The sequence below is a fragment of the Mesoplodon bidens genome (genome assembly GCF_964165515.1).
Source record: "Mesoplodon bidens genome assembly, contig: HAP1_SCAFFOLD_369, whole genome shotgun sequence".
NCBI lineage: Eukaryota > Metazoa > Chordata > Mammalia > Artiodactyla > Ziphiidae > Mesoplodon > Mesoplodon bidens.
In genome coordinates, this window is record NW_027672519.1 from 341,672 (window position 1) to 361,875 (window position 20,204).

At 39.6% G+C, this 20,204-nt stretch overlaps 1 protein-coding gene across 1 annotated transcript in view; it reads right to left on the reverse strand.

The window, feature by feature from the left end:
• Positions 1–19,738, reverse strand: part of LOC308610081 (RAD52 motif-containing protein 1-like) — a gene marked incomplete at its 3' end in the record, with an annotated part of 106,198 nt that extends 86,460 nt beyond the window's left edge. Inside the window, exons 1-3 of the mRNA XM_081259344.1 lie at positions 19,675–19,738; positions 19,115–19,170; positions 15,104–15,160 (exon numbers count right to left, since the gene is read on the reverse strand). Coding sequence (XP_081115470.1) covers positions 15,104–15,142 — 39 coding nt within the window. The 5' untranslated portion in view covers positions 15,143–15,160; positions 19,115–19,170; positions 19,675–19,738. The remainder of the gene's footprint in view (positions 1–15,103; positions 15,161–19,114; positions 19,171–19,674) is intronic.
• Between the last annotated feature and the right edge of the window lie 466 nt (positions 19,739–20,204).

Consider the following 20,204-nt stretch of genomic DNA (forward strand, 5'->3'; position numbering starts at 1 on the left):
GGACACACATGTAAAATATTCTGCAAAGTCAAAAAGCTTTATTTATCGTACTGTGCTTAATATTCAGCCAGACCTGCAGTTTTCTCGAAAACTTATACAATTACTGAGTATGCAAGAAGCATTAGAAGAGAGACTAAGTCTATTGAGAAGAAAACTGGAAGCGAAGGTCATCAGTCATTTTCTACTTTGAATCATCTCTTTCATAAAGAGGTAAATGCTCCTAAATTCCAGAATGAATGGAATTCAATACAGCAGAGTAAAATGCTTTAATTACATAAAATAAATATCTTGATGGACCTTCCACCATCTGTTTTAGTAACTTCAATTATTAAAAAACCCTAAATTGAAGAAAAGTTATATCAACAGCTAAAATTGAGATTTTTTTCCATCTATTACTTTGATTTTCCTGACCCATTTTTGAGAATTGTCAGCATTCTACATCAAGAATTCCAAATTATTTCTTGAAGAGAGTGAGATTCCTCCCAAGTCATTTAACTTGCGTACTAATCAATAAAGATATGAAAAAACAAAAAAAACTTATTTATGAAGCAAGCAAATTATATTAAAACACTGACTTTGAGAAAAGGTTGCTGCTTGCCAAGAAAATTTTATTATTATAAAACATTTTCTTTCATTTGTATTTCTTCATTTTCCCTTCCAGATTATCTGTGTAGCCTTGTAAACACATCATAATCCAAAGCAGTTGAGCTTTATCAATAAAATGTACATCAATGCAAGAGAGCCAACTGCATAAATAAAACAAAAGTGTACCGTGCTTCCCTGGTGGCGCAGTGGTTGAGAGCCTGCCTGCCGATGCAGGGGACACGGCTTCGTGCCCCGGTCCGGGAAGATCCCACATGCCGCGGAGCGGCTAGGCCCCTGAGCCATGGCCGCTGAGCCTGCGTGTCCGGAGCCTGTGCTACACAGCGGGAGAGGCCACAAGAGTGAGAGGCCCGTGTACCGAAAAAAAAAAAAAAAGCATACCACCATCATCCCAAGCAGACTACAAAATAGCAAGCAGATTATAAAATAATACTCTACAAACCTGCTTTTTTAAATATATATCTACATGCATTGAATATCTTATATAAAAAGCCAAGAGATAGAGATGAAACAAAATATTAAAAGTAAACATCTCCTTCCCCAAAACCCTAACTCCCTTCCTGTCACGAGGAGAACATCACACAAACCCAACCTGAGGGACAGTCTATGAAATACGTGAACCAGGACTCTTCAAAGTTGTCATTAAGAAAAGGAAAGTCTGGGACTTTCCTGGTGGTGCAGTGGTTAAGAGTCCGTCTGCCAGTGCAGGAGATACGGGTGAGACCTGGTCCGGGAAGATCCCACATGCTGCAGAGCAACTAAGCCCGTGAGCCACAACTAATCAGCCTGCGCGTCTGGAGCCTGTGCTCCACAACAAGAGGGGCCGCAGCAGTGACAGGACTACGCACCACGATGAGGAGTGGCCACTGCTCGCCGCAACTAGAAAATGCCCTCACACAGATACGAAGACCCAACACAGCCAAAAATAAATTAAAAATAAATAAAAATAAATACATTTAAAAGGAAAACTTATATATTTCCCTTTCTGTAAATGTAGGTTTCCGAGGCAACAGTAGAGCTTCAGAAACAATGTCTGCAAACAGAACACTCACTAGTTCACTAAGTACAAAATGTATGATACTTTTCAAGAATCCCAGCTAGATAATTGGTCCAGAACCAAAAGTAAATACTGGAAGAAAAATGAAATCAACAGTGTACCACAGTAGTGGTAGGCAGACTAGCCAGGACTAAGACATGTTCAGTCATAGATAATAAGGGTGCTGATTTGTAAGCAGCATTCTCGTCCCACTGTGGACTTCCTTCTGCGACAGTATAAGGATACCACCAGATCATCTTCAAATCAAGTCATGAAATGTACTTTTATATTTTAAAAATCAATTTTTGTCCTTAAATTAACTTTTCTTATTAGTTTAGTCATGGTCCACTATTACTTCTAAAACATTAAATCTTAATTGATTAGAGACAGACTTAAAAAAATAAAAATAAACTGTGATCAAATAGCAGGAACAAACTGTAATAAATGAAATTACTTCAATCTAATCTGAAGATGAGTTCTGTATCTCTGTCTTTTACATTTGTCTCCATTACGGGAAAAAAATTATATACCTCATAATTAATTGGCTGGAATGAGTCAGATTGCATTTGTAAAAGTTTCATAAGACCAATGAGCTGTGCTAAACAGTACCACTATCCACCTGAGTAGAAATTACTAGACATAAGTTTCTTTACATAACTAACAAAACAAAAATTTAAACTAAAGTAGAACTACTAGAAAAAAATTAGTGATTCATTGTTTAAGTCAGTAATTTGCCTTTAGTCAGTAATTTGCATCATACATTATTATTTTCCCTGTGGAAACCAATTATTATCATGAAAACAAGACCACTTCAGAAAGCAAATTCTTTGTGACAAAAGAAAGAAAAAGCAGATTGATACATTATTATAATAACTCACACGCCATACCCTGAGGAGTAAGGAAGCCATGGCAGAGCAGGCCCCCTTCCCCTCCATGGACATAACAGCTGTGGGGAAGACACTGCAGCTAGCAGAAGCGTGTCACACTTCCTCAGGGAGGAAGCAAGTTACAGACCACTCTAGACAGGGCGCCCATATACTGACGGCCACGATCATTACCCAACGTCCAGGCCACCCACAGGCTGACTGCCACCCAAGTTTCCCACCATTCCCACACAGGCCCCAGGAACCGTCAGGCCTCTGAGGCTCTGCCAATGCCCTTCCCTCTACCCAAATATCCTTTCCCTCCTCTCTCCGGAACTCAATCCTGCCCAGCTCTAAATGAACACTCCAAGGCCTCTTTCCCTAAGAATGCCTCTCTCAAAACCAAAATTACTTCCTAGAGAATGATCTGCCTCTTACTCATCCATCATTATCTTGTATTAAATACATCATGCAAGATGCCTTATCTGACCAACACAACTAGTTTAGGAATAAGAGTCATGTTTTAGACCATCTATGACATGACATGACAACCATTCAGCTCACTAAAACCATCCAATAAATACTCTAATAGAATTTCCCAAAGAGTTGACCTAAATTAACCTCAATGCCAAGCATTCCATGAACCGTCCTGAAACAATTTCACTTGTCATTTGAATGCCAATGTCATAGACACGGATGTTGTATTGTCTTTAAATGTACTTGCCTATATCCAAAACTAGAATCTCTGATGAATCTATGGATCACACATGTAAAATATTCTGAAAAGGAAAAAAGCTTTATTTACTGTACTGTGCTTAATATTCAGCCAGACCTTCATTTTGCTCTAAAACTTATACAATTACTGAGTATGCAAGAAGCATTAGAAGAGAGACTAAGTCTATTGAGAAGAAAACTGGAAGCGAAGGTCATCAATCACTTTCTACTTTGAATAATCTCTTTCATAAAGAGGTAAATTCTCCTAAATACCAGAATGAATGGAATTCAATACAGCAAATTAAAATGCTTTAAATACATAAAATACATATCTTGATGGACCTTCCACCATCTGTTTTAGTAACTTCAATTATAAAAAAAACCTAAATTTAAGAAAAGTTATATCAAGAGCTAAAATTGAGATTGTTTTTTCCATCTATTACCTTGATTTTCCTGACCCATTTTTGAGAATAGTCACCATTCTGGATCAATAATTCCAAATTATTTCTTGAAGAGAGTGGGATTCCTCCCAAGTCATTTAACATGCTTACTAATCAATAAAGATATGAAAAAACAAAAAAAACAATATTTATGAAGCAAGCAAATTATATTAAAACACTGACTTTGAGAAAAGGTTGCTGCTTGCCAAGAAAATTTTATTATTATAAAACATTTTCTGTAGTTTGCATTTCTTCATTTTCCCTTCCAGATTATCTGTGTAACCTTGTAAACACATCATAAATCAAAGCAGTTGAGCTTTATCAATAAAATGTAAATCATCGCAAGAGAGCCATCTGCATAATTAAAACAAAAATGTACCTGGCTTCCCAGGTGGAGCACTGGTTGAGAGCCTTCCTGCCGATGCAGGGGACACGGGTTTGTGCCCCGGTCCGGGAAGATCCCACATGCCGTGGAGCGGATAGGCCTCTCAGCCATGGCCGATGAGCCTGCGTGTCCGGAGCCTCTGTTCCTCAACGGGAAAGTACACAACAGTGAGAGGCCCGCGTACTGAAAAAAAAAAAGCATAAGACGATCATCCCAAGCAGATTACAAAATAGCAAGCAGATTATAAGATAATAGTCTACAGGCCTGCTTTTTAAATTATATATCTAAATGCATTGAATGTCATATATAAAAAGCCAAGAGATAGAGATAAAACAAAATATTAAAAGTAAACATTTCCCTCCCCAAAACCCTAACTCCCTTCCAGTCATGAGGAGAACATCACACAAACCCAAGTTGAAGGACAGTCTATGAAATACGTGAACCAGGACTCTTCAAAATTGTCATTAAGAAAAGGAAAGTCTGGGACTTTCCTGGAGGTGCAGTGGTTAAGAATCCGTCTGCCAATGCAGGGGACATGTGTTCCAGACCTGGTCCGGGAAGATCCCACATGTAGCAGAGCAACTAAGCCCGTTGGTCACAACTACTGAGCCTGCGCTCTACAGCCCGCGAGCCACAACTACTGAGACCTCACGCCGTAACTACTGAAGCCCACGCACTCTAGGGCCTGTGTGCCGCAACTACTGAGCCCAGCTGCTGCAATTACTGAAGCCCGCACACTTAGAGCCCGTGCTCCGCAACAAAAGAAGCCACCACAATCAGCAGTCCGCGCACCACAACAAAGAGTAGCCCCCACTTGCCACAACCAGAGAAAGCCCGCGCGCAGCAACAAAGACCCAACACAGCCAAATATAAACAATAATAAAAATAAATAAATAAAGGCATCATCACATAAAAACAAATGAGGAAGTAATTTTTTTAATAAAAGAACAACGGATGGGGCAGTGGTGAAGAATCCGCGTGGCAGTGCAGGGGAAACAGGTTTGAGCCTTGGTCCGGGAAGATCCCACATGCTGCAGAGCAAGTAAGCCCGTGAGCCCCAACTATTCAGCCAGTGCGTCTGGAGCCTGTGCTATGCAACAAGAGGGGCCGCAGCATTGAGAGTCCCACGCACGACGATGAGGAGTGGCCCCTGCTAAACGGAACTAGAGAAGGCCCTCACACAGAAACGAAGACCCAACACAGCCAAAAATAAATAAAAAATAAATAAAAATAAATACATTTAAAAGGAAAACCTATACGTTTCCCTTTCTGAAAATGTAGGTTTTCGAGGCAAGAGTAGAGCCTCAGAAAGAATGTCTGCAAACAGAACAATCCGTAGTTCACTAAGTACTAATTGTAGGATACTTTTGAAGAATCCCATCACAGCTAGATAATTGGTCCAGAATCAAAAGTAAATACTGGAAGAAAAATGAAATCAACGGTGTACCACAGAGGTGGTAGGCAGACTGGCCTGGACTAAGACATCTTCAGTCATAGATAATAAGGGTGCTGATTTGTAAGCATCATTCTCGTCCCACTGTGGACTTCCTTCTGCGACAGTATAAGGATACCACCAGATCATCTTGAAATCAAGTCATGAAATGTACTTTTATATTTTTAAAAATCAATTCTTGTCCTTAAATTAACTTTACTTGTCAGTTTAGTCATGGTCCTCTATTTCTTCTAAAACATTAAATCTTAATTGATTAGAGACAGACTTCAGAAAATAAAAATAAACTGTGATCAAATAGCAGGAACAAACAGTAGTAACTGAAATTACTTCAATCTAAACTGATGATGATTTCTGTATCTCTGTCTTTTACATTTGTCTCCATTAGGGGAAAAAAATTATATACCTCATAATTAACTTGGCTGGAATGAGTCAGACTGCATTTGTAAAAGTTTCAGAAGACCAATGAGCTGTGCTAAACAGTACCACTATCCACCTGAGCAGAAATTACTCTCCATAAGTTTCTTTACATAACTAACAAAACAAAAATTGAAAAAAAAGAAGAACTACTAGAAAAATATTAGAGATTCATTTTTTAAGTCAGGAATTTGCCTTTAGTCAGTAATTTGCCTCATACATTATTATTTTCCCTGTGGAAACCCAATTATTATCCTGAAAACAAGACCACTTTAGAAAGCAAATGCATTGTGACAAAAGAAAGAAAAGGCAGCTTGATACATTATTAAAATAACTCACACGCCATACCCTGAGGAGTAAGGAAGCCATGGCAGAGCAGGCCATGTTATTCTTTGTTGAATAATAAAAATATATTGAATGCCAGCAACACAGAAGCCCAAAGGAATAGCACTACCTTTCTGTTATTACCAACAACTAAAATCTGCATAACACTTCAGGCTCACAATTCACAGAGCGTTTTCTACACCTTATCTCAGGTGATTCTGTGACGCTGCCATTATTACCTCTGTCTCACAGACAAACGAAGGCTCTGAAGACGTAAGTGATTTGCCCAGGAATACTGGCAATTAATGCTACTTCTGTTCACTCTAGACCCCCACCCAGAAAGCTCAGAACATACCCTAGTGAACTGTTCAGTTCTCCTTAACTACAGATACACCGAGTTCAAGTTCACCAAAATGCTTTATCTGATTTGCTTCAATAGAATTGATGGAGAGGGAGAAAACAGATGAAACAACATTACTAACTATTAAAGTTGAACAACGGGTACAGTGGGATTGATTATACCCTTTCCACTTCTATACATCTGAAATTTTCCATAATACAAAAATGTAATTAAAAAATAATCTCTTTGCTCCCAACATAAGCTCTGCCACTTCCAACTTCCTATTGAGCACACCTGGGTGTGAGGAAAACACCACAGCAGAGAAGTTTCTCAGTCTGAGGCACTGAAGAGAGTGCTGCACTGGGAATCAGGAAGCTTCAGTCTTCACTCTGCTTTATCTAACTGTGAGACTCACTGGTCCCTCAAGCTCCTCTGGGCCCCGAACTTCCACATCTGTTCCTTCCAGGGTTACGATTCTGATTTCACCTTTCTACTAGTTCCTTCAACTCAACACACAAAACCAAAATCGTCTTTTCTCTATTCTAAACCCCTAAGACCTGATCTTCCTCCTGACTTCTGTATTCCTGCTGTCCCATTCTGCCAGCCATCCAACCACAAATACCTCAGCATCATCTCTGACTTAAGACACAGAACTGAATGTTCCTTCCCCTCCTACCTAATCAGTCACCACATCTCTCTGTTCAACCTCCAAAGTATCTCTTGACTCCACCACCTCCTTTCATTCCCAAGCACACCAACTCAGGCACTCATCATCCCTCACCTGGAGTAGTACCATGAACCCGACTGAAAACCCTGTCTCTAGTTTCTCCTCACTCACAATCCATCATATGCATTCTCCAAAACCCAGTCATGACCTCCCAAGAGCCTCACTGTCCACTATGTTCCTTCATGTAACCCAGGGTCCGGGTAATTTGGATACTCAGTTTCCGGACATCCACCTCATTTCCAACACCACCCCTGAATCTTTGCTCAAGCTACCCTTCCCTCCAGAATGCCCTCTTCTTGCCCTTGCGCCTCAATTTCACAGTGGTGCAATTTAAATGCCACCTCCTCAGGTGAAGTGTTCTCTTACATCCCCAAGGGGGCAGTATCACTCCCTCCACTGAACCCCTAAGCACCTTGTCTGAACCCCTCTTACAGCACCCTTCAAATTCCTATTAGTCCTTTCTCGTTTTGGTGCCCCTACTCTACTAGATGATTCGCTCCTTGTCAGAGGAAATGATGCTTTATTCATCTTTGTACCCTTCTGAACAGAGCTTCTCAAAGACTGTGCCGTGGAACTGTGGTATGCCATGAATGAGCTAAAGAGGTTCTAGTCAGTCATCCCCTCAGCCCTCCACAAAGAGACTTCAGCAGCCGAAGTGCCACAACTCAAGCCTCAAGCAGCCTCAAGCAGCCTCCTCCTTCAGCCAAGTATACGCCACGATGACTTGAGAAGCACTAAGAGGACGCAACACGTGGTACACAATGGATGCGCACTAAACATGTGCTGAGCTGAACCTTGGAATAACTCACCCGTTCCCCTTCAACCACTATGTTCTCACGAAAACTTACCATCCAGACTAGACTCTCTGAACATTCTCCCCGAACATGTTCTGATCATCTTTTCAATAATCACCTGTTTATTAGCTGGTTATACTTGCCTTACCACCCAAAGCCCACATCGATAGTTTACTGATTAAAACAGCAAAGGATATGAACAAACAATTCACCATGAAGAGACTCAAAGAGAAAAATTCAACATTATAGAACAAAGAAGTACAAATGCCTCTTTACACTATTAAATAAGCAAAAACTTTTAAGGGAAAAATGTATTTATATCCAGTTATGGTGAAACAGGTACATCTGTATATCTGTTCGTAGTACAAACTGGTATAACATTCTTGAAAAACAGTATGGCGATATATATCAAAAGCCATAAAAACATTCATACCATTTAACACAATAATGCATTCAAAAATTTAGCCTAGAGATATAATTAGCCAGAAAAAAAATACAATAATATCTACAATAACGTAGATTAAAGTATTAACTGAAAACCAGCCAGCAACATAAATATCTAACATCAAAAGATTTAAGTAAATTATTGACGGCATGACTTGATGACGTATTTTGCAGCCTCTCAAAGTGTAATCATGTCAATTAAAATTGTGACAATTATAACATGGAAATCTTTCATAATCTAATAAGTAGAAAAAATTCAAATTATATGCATTATAATTAAAAATGAGTACAATAATATATGTGTGTGCGCTGCTTAACTCATCTCCTCCAAATTAAAAAAAAAATTGAAAAGGGATGACTTATTTTACATAGTAAGGAATTATAGCTAACATCCAGGAGTAATATTTAGGTTTCCTTCAAATTGATATTCAATACAGTCTTTTTAATCATCTGAGCAGTTTATACTGATCGTGGGCTCATTAATTGCTAACTTACATAGTTTTTTTTTAAATAAGAATGTTTATTTGAATACAATTATCTTATCCCTTAAAGAAGCTGGAAAGAAGATTAAATAACCCAGAAGACACAGTTGGAAACTGTAAAGAAGTATAAGAAAGAGAGTCACTGGCAGAAGAGAAGAGCAGATCTCTTGCAAAGCTGCATTCCACGTACCCTGCCTGGGTCAGACATAGTTCATCTTGAGCCGAAGATCCAGTAGAGACCCATCTGCCCAAAATGCCTTTCTCCAACTGAGAAACAAGTGAAAATGCTAAGACGTATAAGAACGTTCGCTATTGTCTACAGCTAATTGAATCAGAAATCTTTAATACCATTTCTAGTCCTGAAATTCTATTATTCTACATAAAACACCTTTAAAAACAAGTATATATTATCATTTCACACCCATTAGGATGGCTACTATCAAAAAAAATAGAAAATAACTGTTTGAGAGGGTGTGGAGAAATTGGAACCCTTTTACATTTCTGGTGGACATAAAACGGTGCTACTGCTATGGAATACAATATGGGGATTCCTCAAAAAATTAAACACAGAATTACCATATGATCTAACAATTCTTCTGGGTATTTCCCGAAAGAACTGAAAGTAGGGACCTGAACAGATATGTATACACCCAAGTTCACAGCAACATTATTCACAACAGCCAAAAGGTGGAAGCAACCTGAGTGTCTATCAAAAACTGGATGGATTTTTAAAAATGTGGTATTTACATACAATGGCATAGTATTTAGCCTTAAAAAGGAAGAAAATGCTGCCACATGCTACAATATGGATGAACCTTGAAGACATGCTAAGTGAAATTAGCCAGTCACAAAATGACAAATATTGTATCAGTGCACTTATATGAGGTACCTATGGTATGAATGGACCCTATTCAAATTCTTAGAAACAGAAAGTAGAATGATGTTTGCCAGGTGCTTGAGGGAGAGGGGGATGGAGGGTTAGTGTTTAATGAGTACAGACTTCAATTTGGGAAGATGATGAAGTTCTGGAGATGGATGTTGGTGATGGTTGTACAACAATGTGAATGCACTTAATGACACTGAACATTGTATGCTAAAATGATTAAAATGGTAAATTTTATGTTATGTATATTTTAACAATACTCAAAAAAAAACCCACAGGTATGCAAGCCATAATACCCTCCTAACCCTCCTTAAAAGGAATGAGGCCCATGTCCTAATCCTGATGCAAACTTAAGGAATGCTCACTGCCCATTTCCCCATCTTCCCTGCCCAGGAAGGAGAACCACGAGCTGGCCGGGCAGAGCCAGAGCCAGAGGTGGGAAGTTGGTCCTGACGTTAGTCCCACTGAAGAAACTCAGAAGAGCCACAACAGAGGGTAAGGCCCAAGAAGACGGACAGAGGCAGGCTAGGGAAGAGAAGGCAAAGGCAGAAGGAAGGAAATCCCTGAGAACATGGGCAGCTGATGACACTGGGAAGGGACACCACATCTGTGAGGGAAAGGAGGATCAGACAACAGGGGAAATCAGAGAAGGGAACTGCCCCAAGGTAAGGAAAGAGAGTAGTAGGAGAAGAAAGAAGAATTGTAAGCAAGAAGGAGATTCATTCAAGAAGAGACTCTTCTCAAGTACCAGCAGGAAAATGACTTCGTGCCACTGAGGTGGCCATTTGTATCTAAAGAAACCGAGAAAGTTGGTGAAGTCTATAAAAAGGTAGGAAGAAAAATTCTTTTATGTGTAAGAATACTAATATACCCCCATGCACAGAGAACTGTGTACTGCCATTGTTTTCCTTTGTTTTTGTCTTTTTTTCTCCCACAAGAAGAGAACACTTAGTTGTTTAGGAATAATTTCAATCAGGGCCTACCTTTTTTATTTGTACCAAACACTAGTACGCCATGAATGAGCTAAAGCATTTTAATGGCACAGGTGTAAGAGTATAGGCTTGAAGCCAGCTCTGCCTGAATCTGATTCCCGGCATTGTGACCTGAGGCAATCTGCTTAAAAATCTGCTTTAATTTCCAAATCTGCAAAATGGGAATAATAACAGTGCTACACTTCAAGGCATTACTGCAAGAATTAAATAGGGCAAAATATGAAAGCACTCAGAACAGTGTCTGGCCCACACTAATCACTATTAACGTATTAGCTTCCTATTATACTCCAGACCTAGAACATGAGTTCCAGGAGAGCTGAGATTTTGTCTGTTTTGTTCCCTGTTGAAGCCTCAGGTACCTCGCATAATTCTTTGTTGAATGATAAAAATGTGTTCAATGCCAGCAACACAGAAGCCCAAAGGAATAGCACTACCTTTCTGTTATTACCAACAACTAAAATCTGCATAACACTTCAGGCTCACAGTTCACACAGCGTTTTCTACACCTTATCTCAGGTGATTCTGTGACACTGCCATTATTACCTCCGTCTCACAGACAAACGAAGGCTCAGAAGACGTAAATGATTTGCCCAGGAATCCTGGCAATTAATGCTACTTCTGTTCACTCTAGACCCCCACCCAGAAAGCTCAGAACATACCCTACTGAACTGTTCAGTTCTCCTTAACTACAGATACCCAGAGTTCAAGTTCACCAAAACACTTTATCTGATTTGCTTCAATAGAATTCATGGAGAGGGAGGAAACAGATGAAACAACATTACTAACTATTAAAGTTGAACAACGGGTACAGTGGGATTGATTATACCTTTTCCAATCCCATACATTTGAAATTGTCCATAATAAAAAATGTAATTGAAAAATAAGCTCTTCACTCCCAACATAAGCTCTGCCACCTCCAACATCCTATTGAGCACACCTGGGTGCGAGGAAAACACCACAGCAGAGAAGTTTCTCAGTCTGAGGCACTGAAGAGAGTGCTGCACTGGGAATCAGGAAGCTTAAGTCTTCACTCTGCTTTATCTAACTGTGAGACCTCACTGGTCCCTCAAGCTCCTCTGGGCCCCGAACTTCCTCATCTGTTCCTTCCAGGGTTACGATTCTGATTTCACCTTTCTACTAGTTCCTTCAACTCAACACACAAAACCAAAATCGTCTTTTCTCTATTCTAAACCCCTAAGACCTGATCTTCCTCCTGACTTCTATATTCCTGCTGTCCCATTCTGCCAGCCATCCAACCACAAATACCTCAGCATCATCTCTGACTTAAGACACAGAACTGAATGTTCCTTCCCCTCCTACCTACTCAGTCACCACATCTCTCTGTTCAACCTCCAAAGTATCTCTTGACTCCACCACCTCCTTTCATTCCCAAGCACACCAACTCAGGCACTCATCATCCCTCACCTGGAGTAGTACCATGAACCCGACTGAAAACCCTGTCTCTAGTTTCTCCTCACTCACAATCCATCATATGCATTCTCCAAATCCCAGTCATGACCTCTCAACAGCCTCAGTGTCCACTATGTTCTTTCATGTAACCCAGGGTCCGGGTGATTTGGATACTCAGTTTCCGGACATCCACCTCATTTCCAACGCCACCCCTCAGCCTTTGCTCAAGCTACCCTTCCCTCCAGAATGCCCTCTTCTTGCCCTGGCACCTCAATTTCACAGCGGTGCAATTTAAATGCCACCTCCTCAGTTGAAGTGTTCCCTTACATCCCCAAGGGGGCAGTATCGCTCCCTCCACTGAACCCCTAAGCACCTTGTCTGAACCCCTCTTACAGCACCCTTCAAATTCCTATTAGTCCTTTCTTGTTTTGGTGCCCCTACTCTCTCTACTAGATGATTCGCTCCTTGTCAGAGGAAATGATGCTTTATTCATCTTTGTATCCTTCAGAACAGAGCTTCTCAAAGACTGTGACGTGGAACTGTGGTATGCCATGAATGAGCTAAAGAGGTTCTAGTCAGTCATCCCCTCAGCCCTCCACAAAGAGACTTCAGCAGCCAAAGTCCCACAACTCAAGCCTCAAGCAGCCTCAAGCAGCCTCCTCCTTCAGCCAAGTATACGCCACGATGACTTGAGAAGCACTAAGAGGATGCAATACGTGGTACACAATGGATGCACACTAAACATGTGCTGAGCTGAACCTTGGAATAACTCACCCGTTCCCCTTCAACCACTATGTTCTCAAGAAAACTTACCATCCAGACTAGACTCTCTGAACATTCTCCCCAAACATGTTCTGATCATCTTTTTAATAATCACCTGTTTATTAGCTGGTTATACTTGCCTTACCATCCAAAGCCCACATCGATAGTTTACTGATTAAACTAGCAAAGGATATGAACAAACAATTCACCATGAAGAGACTCAAAGAGAAAAATTCAACATTATAGAACAAAGAAGTACAAATGCCTCTTTACACTATTAAATAAGCAAAATCTTTTAAGGAAAAAATGTATTTATATCCAGTTATGGTGAAACAGGTACATCTGTATATCTGTTCATAGTACAAACTGGTATAACATTCTTGAAAAACAGTATGGCGATATATATCAAAAGCCATAAAAACATTCATACCATTCAACACAATAATGCATTCAAAAATTTATCCTAGAGATATAATTAGCCAGAAAAAAATACAATAATATCTACAATAACGTAGATTAAAGTATTAACTGAACACCAGCCAGCAACATAAATATCTAACATCAAAAGATTTAAGTAAATTATTGACGGCATGACTTGATGACGTATTTTGCAGCCTCTCAAAGTGTAATCATGTCAATTAAAATTGTGACAACTATAACATGGAAATGTTTCATAATCTAATAAGTAGAAAAAATTCATATTATATGCATTATAATTAAAAATGAGTACAAAAATATGTGTGTGTGTGTGTATATATAGATATATATAGATATACATCTAAATATATATATTTTTTAACAGAATGCCAAAAAGAAAATCAACTGTTTTAGGGGTAGTAACCCAAATATTTAACAATTTACTTAATAACAATGCTTAAATTATTATATAATTTAAGAGAGAAAGTTCTACCATACTGAGGAAACTTAGGGGTCCCAGGATGCAAACTCGATATAGTCTCAGGAAGAGGTCCACACCTCTCTTTTACTGCTCACTTTGGCCTTAACTGAGAATGCTCATGTACTTCTTATCACAATGACCTATGACAACCCAGACCCCAGCTTTCCAAGGACCAAGAAACCAGCTCAACTAGCCTTCTGATCATCCCCAAGAACCTGTGGGGGATGAATCCTGCAAACTTCCCTAACTCAAGAAACAAAGAACCCCTACAACAATGTTTTACTTTAGCAATCAATAAGTAGCCAAGCCTAAGTTTAATTATAAACCCTAAAAGTATATAGCATTGTCTCATTATAGTGTCTGGGACTAGCATTAAAAATATATCAAAAAATAATTTTAGCACTGATGTCCCACAAGGACAATATTAAAACTGTCTTCTAATTGTTTTCTCTGCACTACTACCATTTTCTTAGTTTAATACTGAATGGCCAAGATACTATAATGGACCAAGAAGATTAATTACTGTGAAACAATAAATACTCAAGACTAAAATGTCATTCTTAGGGCATTTCAGCAGTAAACAAATAATCTAAAGGACTAATACAACCATTAGGAAAAACGTTTAACCTTCTGTTTCCATTGATATGTTCCTGGTATCCAGATCCTCAAAAATACGGATATATAGTCATTCATGACAACACACACATAGTACATAACAGGAAAACAAACAATTTAATACTTAACCCGTTCATCAGAGCACTGGGTGAACAACACTCAAGAATGTTGACACAAAAACTGAAGGATCTCTGAAGATCCAATCATATGCAGATAGGTTAAATCCCTGTGCAGTTACTCATTCAAAACAGAAGTGGAAGATTAACCTACCCTCACTTCTCTTCAAACAAACTGACAAAGCATCAGGCAGTCTGTTTGGAGTAGCTTCACCATCATCCAGTCGGCTCCAGAAGTAACCAATTCAGCCAGGTCACCACTGCTGCACCAGGGCCCTACTTCCTCCACCTTGTCCCACCTCATCTTGCTGACCAGACACCCTCCTCTAGATTAAGTCCATTTTGTCTTTTCCTCAGGCATTACCAAGTCCTTGCTTTGTAAACAAGGCTCTCCCAGACTTTACTCACCTGCAGTTCACTGCACTGGGTATCACCCAAAGAGCCCATCAGAGCTCTTTATAATTTCTGAAACAGAGAGAAGGAACCTTTTAATACATACTAGAAAACACCACTGCTGATGTATCAGTTCTGAAGCATTTGTATCCAGTGGTCACAGCATATGGTCCTTTGGTCCACAGTACTTCAGTAAAATGTAGCATAACCAGCCAGGACCAAGAGTCCTGAGATAAGGGTCCAGAGATAAAAGTTTGGTTTAATGTTACTACTAATCAGCTGTATGACCTTGGGAAAGTCACTTGACTTCTCCAGGCCTCAATTTCCTCATCTGGAAAATAAGACAGACTAGATAGAAGCAGCAGAGCATACTGCAGTGGAAAGAGAACACCCTTTCCAAGGCACAACGCCAGCACCACTACTTACTGGTCTTGCGACATTATGTTCGTTAATTCACATTTAACGTAAATTTCCTCTGCAAAGCAGAAATAACAGCTATCTTGGAGTTGTTCTGAAAACTAAAGGAAACATAATGAGTTATAAAAAGCCTAGAGTAAGTATACTGTGCATCTCATCATAAAATTCCACAAATGATAATTACCAACATTACTCCCAGCCCTAAGGTTACGTGAATTCAATTTCCAAATAGTTATTTCTTTACAAGATCAACAAATCAAAACTTTACCAACCTGACAATGCAATTAACTGTTTGAGTGTTTCACGAACAATTCAATTACAGTTATCTTAAACTAATGGAAGTTTAAGATTATCAATATTAATTAATATCACAGGAAATAAGGGTGGAATACCTGCCTAACATCTAACCGGGTTCCGTGGCCATGCCTTCCATGACTTCTCCCTCTGCTTTCACTACTCCCCTCGCACCTAGGCAAGAGAGATCTTCCAAACACCAAGTAACACCAACTGCTTTCTACGGTCAGATTAGGGGGACATGGCTAACGATGGAGGAAGGAGAGCAGAGGCTTTTTATCTTTTTTCCTATATACACTTAGCACTGCTTGGATTTGTTTTCCATAGCATGCATCAGTTTTACATAAAAATAAATAGTTTTTTAAACTATATTAGTTACACATATTGCCTACTGAAAGGAAGCTCGCCTCACAGGAATATTTTCACCACCAGGAGAATATCGACAGAAGAAAGCAAAGAGGCAAATTCAGATGTTCTGAGAACACCTAAAATATGGCACAGAAATAACAAAAATCACAAACATTCACACGTCACAATGGTTTACTCAAAAAAATGTGCCTGCATTCTTTGAAGAACCTAATGATGAATCAGGGTTTCTGGGGGTCAAAACAAGTTGAACACACAAATTCCGGCTTTACCAGACAACCTCCTGCCCTTGGACAAACTGACCCAGTACAATTTACACCGGTAAACAAGTTGGTATGACTCTCTAGTAGTATGCTGAGAAACGTTCAATTTGCTTTAGACAATTGGTAGCTTTTAAAATAAAGATAGATGCATATATAAATATATATGCACACACACACATATAGACATATAAATTAAAAATCTCCATGTTATGTCTACTATCTATTCTTGAAAGAGGAATATGAACCTTATCGAATTCAGGACGGCTCAGAAGCATAATCCCAGCCACCGGTGAAGTGACAGACCACTACGCTTTACGCGGCTCCGAGCCAGGGCCACCGACGTCACCCTGACTCCAGCCAGCAATCCGAATGGACTACAAGCTGCTGCGGCCACACCCTCCACACACATCATACTTCTCTCCTAGAAAACAACTCAAACTATTATTTAGAAATCAAATTATATTGGCACGTATACTTATCTAAGTTGATGGAAATAAACAGCCATAACACTTCGTTTATAATTTTTAAGTAGCTCCTCCCCATCTCTTGTTTATCGACAAGTTGATAAACTTGGCCCCAAATCTACTATGCATTTAAAACTGCTAAGCATTTAAAACAACAGGCAAAGGACCTTACTTCTTGTGCTGGGCCTTTATTTAGAATCTTAAATAGAGTCTGACAGATAATTATAGACTAATTTGCATTTAATATCAATACCATGCCTACTTCTTAAACAGAGGACAAAAGTGCATGTGTAAGATCTGGTCTACTTAGTTGTACGTCCCTCTGGAATATTCTTAGCCTTTCATGAATATGCTCTATATTTTTAAACTACACAAGGTGCTTTGCAAGTAGAAATGATTTCCCCTGTTATTTTGGCATCACTCCCTGCTCCAGTAAAACACTGGACTGTCCATAAATGTATACAGACTTTAAAACAGTGTAGATTGAATACTTATGGTATTAGAAATGAAACTTCTTGCTAACAACTGCAAAAATCAAGCACACCAGCTGATAGAGAGGCACTTACTGACTCCCCAAAACTCCCGCCTTACCTAAAAATAGTGTCCCAGCTTCCCAGCCAAAAGGACAGACCAAAAAAGCTATGTCTTCATTCAACTCAAAGACACAGACCCTCGCTTCACCACAAACTTCAGTACTATGGCATTTCCCATTTTAGAATGCTTCGTGTGACAACCTGTTCAGTGGCCAACCACCAACGTCACTTTGAAGTCAATACTAACACTTCACATGGTCTACACGTGTGAAAATTGTGGAAAATGTCTTGACACAGCTCAGGCCAAACAACACTAGCCACACAAGATGACCTATTTCTAAATATTCCCTGTTGCATTATAAACAAACATCTCCATAGGCCCTAAAGTAGATCATTGGTTCTTTCCACAAAGTAATATGTATTTAAAAAAAGATAAAAGGTACAGATTGGGAGGTCTAAGGCATGAATATGCCTCCATCTGTTAGCTGAAAATAAATAAATTTTAAAATCCGTATTTGCTCTGCTAAGAATAAAAATAAAAATATATGTAATACACACAAGCACTTCTGAGTTTCAAACACAAGCAAATGTGGTGTGTGCACTTACAAAAAGATCTTGGTTTATGTCCACCTTCCTCTCCCAAGTTTTTTTTTTAAGGCAAAAATGTCAATTGTATGCCTCAATCTGGAATAAAATAAAGCACAGCTTACTCTTCTTAAACAGATGTGTGATAGAGATGAAAACTTTGTGAGTGAATTTCAAAATTCAAAGGCTACTCAGATGTGTTAAAGGAAAAACAAAACCCTGCAGTAACCAATCTACAATAACAACTTACATTTTCTCAATAAACCATAGTAAAATATTTTACAGACACACACACTCAACTCGCACTGTAGTATAGTACATCTACAATGACTAAAATAAAAAAATAAAAAGATATATTTTTAAAGTTGAGAAAATTGCTTGTGAAGAATGTAAAATTAGCAACACTGTCCTTCTCACCAGTACAGAATACTGACTGTTCATTGACACTCTATTCATAATGTTCTATAAATCCAAAGCCTTATGAGTTAGATTAAATAAAGCAACACTCTGAATTCACACACTACATGTGACCAGAAGATAATGACAAGCCAGTCTTACCCCTAATAACCTAACCAAAATGCAACACTATCATTTTTATTTCCAAATAATTATGAGAGAGCCAAGCACTGTTCCATTTTTCAGAAAATAAAAGCAGGATTTGCCTGAAATCATTCTTTCCAATGCAAAGGGTGTACTTTACACGAGTCCCACAAACTGTAGACACACAAAATCCGCATACACAATCACTAACACTCAATGCAGACTAAGTGATGGACACTAAAGCACAGATAAAATTAAGACATTCAATTAAAGTTACACAAGGGAATTTAAATAGGCAAACTATAATTACCCCTGGTGAAGATACTAATCAAGGATGGCTGCAAATAACATTTGGCTCTGGATAAGCTCCAGTAGCTGAAAAGTTTGGTATACTTGACACAGATGTCCTTTCCAAATCTAGCCCTGCCTCTACTCCCATTTGACTGAGTGAGTGATTTGGAAATAAAGATGGCCCCATCAAGTTACTTAGTTGCAGTCTCACCCTCATGACTTGATTAAAATAAAGAAGGAAAAAAGGTAAATCATTTTTAACTGCAGTCTCACCTTACACATCTCACCAGCACTGTAGTTCTTTAGTCATCAATGATTTCATCCAATTCCTGAGATAAACAGAAAAGTAAAATATGTCTAGACAACACCAGTAAAGAGACATGTAGAAAACATTCTATCAGCCTGAAGTGAAAGGGCATATAAATTTCAAATGGAAAATGTTACCAAAATGGTACAGTACGCAGCTTTGTAAATGAGTCTGTTTGCTTTACTTTAAAACAAAAACATTTCCTCTCTGTGTGAGAAAAGAATAATTATAAAGTGTTCTTAAAATCCAAACATAAAAATGTCATATCTCACTGAGCTTACTTTCAAAAAATCAAATGAAAAAGAAGGAGAAAAAAGAAGAGATGATGGAGAAGAAATCCATTCATACGAGTTTAAGAGAGAGCAAAATTAAGAACAAACTAGCCAGGACGACGCCTTCCTCCCGCCTCCCCCCGCCCAACTCTAGGAATACCACTGTCTCTGGAGTTACACATCTATAAACGATTTGCCTGAAAAGTGTAAGTGGTGAGGGTGAAGGAACAACAATTTTGAGTGCCAAACACAACCTGAGGGTCTCAATCCAAGAAGAATCCTAAGACCCTGATTTCCAACCCTGGCTGGACAATCCTCAGCAAAGGGGAGGGTGCAGAAGGCTCAAATAATTTGGGGGGAGAGCAATCAAAGTTCCTTAGATAAAGCTGCGGTCCCTTAGCTCAAGAAAAGGGAAGTCTTGAAGGAATCTCCAGGAAAGGATCCTCTGTTTTTGTTTTTGTTGATGTGCTTGTGGCCCAATGAGAATTTCCGAGGAGGGGGCGGAGAAAGGGGGTAAAGAAAGTGAAGCTCAGGCAACAGCCCTAGGCGGGGGAGGGAGGGGTGCACCCCTGACCCACATTTCCCCGCGCTCACACTCCGGCCCCCGCCCCACCCCGCGTGGAAGTCCGAGCCCAGAGGGGGCAATCGAGCGGGGCATGGGAGGCCTGCACGCTCCCCACCCCCAGCCGCGACACGGAGGAGGGGAGCGTGCAAGGCGGCTCGACTCCCCCTCCCGGCGTGCCGTGGGCTGGACAAACCTCCCGCAGGCTCGTGGCCGGGGTCT